This window comes from Peromyscus eremicus, chromosome 20 (genome assembly GCF_949786415.1).
Source record: "Peromyscus eremicus chromosome 20, PerEre_H2_v1, whole genome shotgun sequence".
NCBI classification, from domain to species: domain Eukaryota; kingdom Metazoa; phylum Chordata; class Mammalia; order Rodentia; family Cricetidae; genus Peromyscus; species Peromyscus eremicus.
This window is the reverse complement of record NC_081436.1, coordinates 25988487-25994467: the sequence shown is the minus strand read 5'-3', so window position 1 is coordinate 25994467 and position 5981 is coordinate 25988487. Positions and strand designations below refer to the sequence as shown.

The following is a 5981-nucleotide window of genomic DNA, read 5'->3' as shown; positions in this document are numbered from 1 at the left end:
TAGTTCTATAAGTCGATTGGTCTTGACACACACAGCTTCTTCTTTTCTTTCTTCTTTTTTTTTCTTTTTTTGGTTTTTCGAGATAGGGTTTCTCTGTGTAGCTTTGCGCCTTTCCTGGAACTCGCTTTAGAGACCAGGCTGGCCTCGAACTCACAGAGATCCGCCTGGCTCTGCCTCCCGAGTGCTGGGATTAAAGGCGTGCGCCACCACCACCTTTTTTTCTTTTAAGATTTATTTTTACTACTTTTGTATATGAGTGTTATGCCTGCATGTATATCAGCGCAGCACATTCATGCTTGGTGCCCTAGGAGGTGGTGAGCATCCATGTGGGTGCTGGGAATCGAAACAGGGTCCTATGCAACAAGAAGTGCTTTTAACCAGTGAGCCAACTCTCTTTAACGTTTATTTTTAGTATATATGCTTTGCCTACGTGTGTGTGTGTGTGTGTGTGTGTGTGTGTGTGTGTGTGTGTGTGTGTGTGTGTTTGGATTCCCTGGAACTGGCATTAGGGACAGTCGTGTTTTGCCACGCCCTGCCCCGCCCCGGGGGGAGGCGGGTGTTGTTCCAGCCCTAGCTCACCGCGTACGGGTCTGGTTTCTCGGAGGTGCACTCTGCTGGGTTCTCCGAAGCCTCTACGTTCGTCCCTGGGCTCTCTGTCCGGATCCTCCCAGAGCTGCATGCCCAGCAGGAGCGTGCGGGCCCCCGAGTGCTGTGCGCCGCTCCCTGAGCGCTTCCCCTGCCACACCGACCACTGGGCCGCTCGCTGCCTTCTGCGGAACTCTGTGCCATAGACGTGTTTCCAGAGGACTGAGTTCACCGCTGTAGTTAGGACTTACGTAGCTTCCGGTGACCGCTCCGGCACATGGCGGTGAGCTGTGGGAGAAGACGTGTTTGTGGCGAGGCCCTGGGTGTGGGGCCCCTGTGAATTTCGTCCTGTCCCACGTGTTTTTAGGAGTCAGGGCATGCTGCTCGGGAGGCACCAGCAGCCTCCAGCCGGAGAACTCGACGCCGGCTCCCCCGCTCGACTTCCGGTGCCTCAGACCCTCCCCTTCTCAGTTCAGTGCAACCTGCTTGTGAGTCCGCCACCAGAGCGCCAGGCAACACAGTGTCGATGAAGCAAAAGAAGAAGAAAATCCCGAATAGGGTCTCTGGGACAAATGGAGACGAAAAGACCTCCGAGAAACCTGTCCTAGACGAAGCTCCCCCCAGTGCTGAGGCCCAGGTAAGAGAGGGATTCCTCTGTGGTCTAGGTGTGTGGAATTAAGGCACTCGAAGGGATGGGACTGGGGTCTGCGGGATCCTGATGCCTTTCACAGCCACATCCTTCTTCCCATCACAGGCGGAGCAGCTGGCGAGGGAGCTGGCTTGGTGTGTGGAACAGCTGGAGCTGGGTCTCAAGACGCAGAGACCCACCCCCAAGCAGAGTGAGAGCTCCTTCTTTATAGTTAGGGAAATATAAACGGTGACAGTGCTGTGGCCTGATGGTGTTGCCAGGGGGTGGAATCTTTGCTTTTGTAGTAGGATGACAGGGAGTATGTATGAAGTTACCAGCTCCTTATTTTTATCTGCAGAAGAGCAGGCTGTTGGGGCAATCCGAACCTTGCGCAGTGAAAAAACGCCCTTGCCCCGGAAGAGACAACTGATGCGCTCCTTGTTTGGGGACTACAGGGCTCAAATGGATGCTGAATGGCGGGAAGCCCTGAGGGCTCTAAAGACTGGTGAGGAACTGGGAAGTATATCTACTTCAAGGGGGTAGGGAGAAGCTCAGCTCAGCAAGGTTGATGTGGGAGGAGATGGGCTCAGGGGAAACGCCTAAGCAGGGACAATGTATATACCTCTCCGGGGCAGCAGTCCTGGAAGAAGGAGGACCCAGGTCCTCGTCTGGTTCTGCTTTTGGGGTGGGAAAAACCAGCTCATCTGTCTAGGCCTTGGTTCATTCTACTGACCACAAAGCCCCTTACCAGTTGGAGTGTAGTTCTTGGAACTAAATAACCTGGGTTCAAAATCCTGGATCTGTTATTTAGATCTTAACATTTTTGGCAAAAGTTACTGCATCTCTTGTGAATCTCATCAGGGAATGACAATATCGACATTATAGGAATGTTGTGTGGGCAATCATAACTGCATGGACAATGTTAGCTGTTACTCAGTTCTGACTCTTCCCTCCCACTTCCTACAGCTACCCATTCAGCTCAGGTACAGCTTGTAGGCGAGGCGGCCAGAAAGAAGAGTGGAAGGGTCTGCAGGCCTCGTGCAGCGGGAAGAACCAAGGCCGCTGTGGACTCTACTGGTGAAGAGTTTCGGTTCAATTTCTTCTAGATTCTCCCACATTCTGGACTAGTCATCGTCCTCCAGGGAGGTGTGGGGATTTGTCTTGAGTGCCAGGCTCTTCTAGGAATCCTCTCAGCAGAAATGGGTGAAAGACCCCCGAAGGCAGTCTTCCCTCAGGAGAGACCCTCGCCTCCAAGGAACACACCGAGACCACGAATCAGATGCAAACAGCAAGAGGCTTTATTCAGGAACACGGGTACCCGGGGCGACACAGACTCTCGAGAAGCTCAAGGGACTGGCGCGCCCACGGGCTGGAGCAGAGGGTTTTTATAGGGTCGGGCACGGGTACAGAAGCAAGAAGCCTGGTTACAGGGTTTTGATTGGATGATGCAAATGAGGCCAGTTCTGATTGGATGATTCATATAAGGCAAGGTTCGAACCCAGGTCAGCTCGTGGTTTCTCCCCGAGCTCGCCCACGCCTAGCTTCTGTCTAGGGTACAGGGTGTTTTTCTGACCTTTTTGTTCCCCGCTCTGGGGCCAGGTGGCTAACTGAGCTCCTCAGTACCTCTCAGGCTTTTATTCAAAAACAGCTAAACTAAGCTATGCTAGGCGGGGAGGCTGGGGATCTTTCATGGGATTGGTTTGTTCCTAACTGGTGTGTGGACATGAAGCTGCTAACCAGCGTGAAACTGTCATGTGGAAACTTTCTAGGAAATTTTCCTCCTGTCAGAAGAGAGATGCGTTTGGGAACTCTTCTGTGACAAGCCTGATTGTTGAGTGGGTTGTAGAAAGAAATGGTGCTCCAGTCTCCGGGAGTAGCTACTGGTGGTAAGGAACTGAAGAAGCTGTGTAATTATACACGGGGCTCACTTTTGAAAGGATGCCCTGGTGGCCACTGGTTTAGTGCTTTCTATATTGTTAGATCACCCTAATAAATATTTTTTTAAAGAAATAGGTGATGCGTGGAAGAGTCTAATGTCTGGTTAGAGGGAGTAAGGTGAGGCAGGGGGCTGCCACTACTTGGTCCAGCTCTGATGTCAGGGTTTAGCCCTTTGTCAGTGTTGGCTTTTTTTCTGAGGAGGTTTTCATCGTCAGAGAGCCAGTGTGGCCTCCGTCAGGCCACCGTTTGTTCTTAGGAGCCAAGGAACTACTTGCCCTAACTTGAACTGAGTCTTTTTCAAAAATCTTTATTTATTTATGTGTGCCAACGTGTATGTGCGTAGGTATGTATAAGCATGCTAGGCACATGTGTGGAGGTCACAGGATAACGTCTCAGGGATTGATCTCAGTCTCTAGAGTTGGTGGCAGTTGTCTTTACTCACTAAGCCATTTTGCCAGCCTACTCACTGCCTCTTTAAGGGTTGACAGCAGTACTGTACCCCTGCTCCACCGAGCTGAGATCTTCGGGTAAACCAGGAGTCTTCACACTAGTGTAATCTGCTGGTGTTGCCCAAACTCACATCCTAGACTAGATGCAACCTGGAGTCCTGCTGTATTTAACCTTTCTTTTTTATTTTATTATTTTTTAGATTTATTTATTTTTATATGCGGATGGACTCTTAATAGTCCACATTTACAAAGAGGAGGTCCAATTAGAGGGAAATTCATCAGTTATAAGTGAAGCCATGATCAAGCAAGGCCTTTGGTTCATTGTCAACATGTGAAATTACTGGTATAAAAGAATAAGAAAGATCCAGGGACTTCTCAGCCCAAGTGAACCTTAAGGATTTAACTGTTAACTGGCCTTAAAGTGCCGGGGTTGGGTGGGGGGTTCATTTTGGCCAACTGCATGGTCTTAAATGCCCAAAGATTAAAATGATTGCCGTAACACAAAAATAAAGTAGATTTTAAAGGGGATAAGAAAAATTCATCCTTAAATATGCCTTCCATTAGATCCTGTATATGAGGTACTGTGATTCCTTATAAAATAGCCATAGGTACCTCAGCTATAATACAAGAATAAACTATTTAGATAGTTTATGTAAATCCCTCAGTAATTGTTGCCTCACATGCTCTGGTTTTCTTGTTTTTTCTTTTTTCTTTTTTTGTTTTTCGAGACAGGGTTTCTCTTTGTAGCTTTGTTTTGCGCCTTTCCTGGAACTCACTCTGTAGACCAGGCTGGCCTCGAATTCTCAGAGATCCATCTGCCTCTGCCTCCTGAGTGCTGGGATTAAAGGCGTGCTCCACCACCGCCTGGCTAAGCCACATTCTTAATGTAATGTCACCAATATGTTTGAAAAACAACAGCCAGGAGGTGGTGGCAGGCTTTGTCTACACAGGTGGTTCCAAGACACTAGAGCTGTTAAACAGAGAAACACTGTCTTGAAAAACCAGAGAGAGAGAGAGAGAGAGAGAGAGAGAGAGAGAGAGAGAGAGAGAGAGAAACAACAACACAATCAAGGGATTGTACCCATGCCATGGCTTTCCTTTCTCTCGCCCTTTCTGTGGTCATTCATTGACACAATCCTGTTACTCTTCCTTAACCCTTGTATTTTAGTAAGATTCTTGTCTTCTTGGAGATGTAATGATTTCAAACTAAACTCCCTATGATGCAGGAATTTTAGCTAACTCCTCTTCAACCAGATAAAACAAAGTCTTGTGGTCCCTCTTGGCAGAGACTATGCCCATCATCAATATGGAAGTAGTTATAGAAGATAGATTGATCGTTACTGCCTTAGCATGACTTTCTATTGCTGTGGTAAAACACAGACCAAAGCCGGCCTGTGGTGTCTGGTGCCTTTAATCCCAGTACTCAGGAGGCAGAGGCAGGCAGATCATGAGTTCCAGGCTAGCCTGGTCTACAGAGGTAGTTCCAGGACAGCCAGGACTAAACACAGAGAAACCTGTCTGGAAAACAACAACAACAACAACAAAAACCAGTGACTGAAGGCAACTTGGGGAGAAAAGGGTTTATTTGTCTTACATGTCCTGATCACCGTCCACCACTGAGTGAAGCCAAGGCAAGAACCGGAGGCTGGAACTCAAACAGGCCATGGTGGCAGTGGGCTGGACACTCCACCTCAGTCATTAATCAAGAAAATAATGCCCCCGCAGACTTGCCTATAGGCTGAAGTTACTTCTTCCCGGATGATCCTGGCTTGTGTTACATTGAGACTAGCCAACAATTGACTCCTTGTCAGCTTGACACACAAAGACATCATCACCTAATAACTTTCCCTCCTGTTTATCTCCAAGTTCTCATGTTAGTATCACAATGCATCAGTTAACCCACTAAAGTTAACCACAGAGAAGGCGTCAAAGTGAGTCAGATGTATTAAAGGATGAAAATGAAGCAATTTCTTCTGGGATTAGTTTAACCAAGAGGGAGCCCAAATTTCAATTCTCTGCTTCTCTCTGTGTCTGTTACTACTGGTCTGTCTGTGTACTAGTGTGTCTGCAGACACACTACTGGTGTGTCTGATGGCTCGGTCTGTCCCTAACAAAGTGCTTTATTCTGCTCCCCCACCTCCACCCCCCCCCCAGGGTTTCTTTGTGTAGCCTAGGCTGGCCTCGAACTCACAGAGATCTGCCTGCCTCTGCCTCCCAAGTGCTGGGATTAAAGGTGTGTGACACCACTGCCTGGGTCTTCTTTCTTTTTGGATAGCTAGATGGTAATGCCTTTAGCCTAAAGGAGCAAAACTAAACGGGTGAAGCCGGTATGGTGGTTTGAATAAAAATGGCCCCCATAGGTCCACAGGCAGTGGCACTAT

General features: G+C 48.5%; 1 protein-coding gene across 1 annotated transcript; it reads left to right on the top strand.

Annotated features, from left to right (window-relative positions):
* The first annotated feature begins 604 nt into the window (after positions 1 to 604).
* Positions 605 to 2411, top strand: C20H8orf33 (chromosome 20 C8orf33 homolog). Its single transcript, XM_059247585.1, has 5 exons — positions 605 to 868; positions 953 to 1222; positions 1340 to 1424; positions 1572 to 1718; positions 2180 to 2411. The coding sequence occupies exons 1-5, from the start codon at positions 863 to 865 to the stop codon at positions 2317 to 2319; spliced, it is 648 nt and encodes a 215-aa protein (XP_059103568.1). The 5' UTR covers positions 605 to 862; the 3' UTR covers positions 2320 to 2411.
* Positions 2412 to 5981: the final 3570 nt, after the last annotated feature.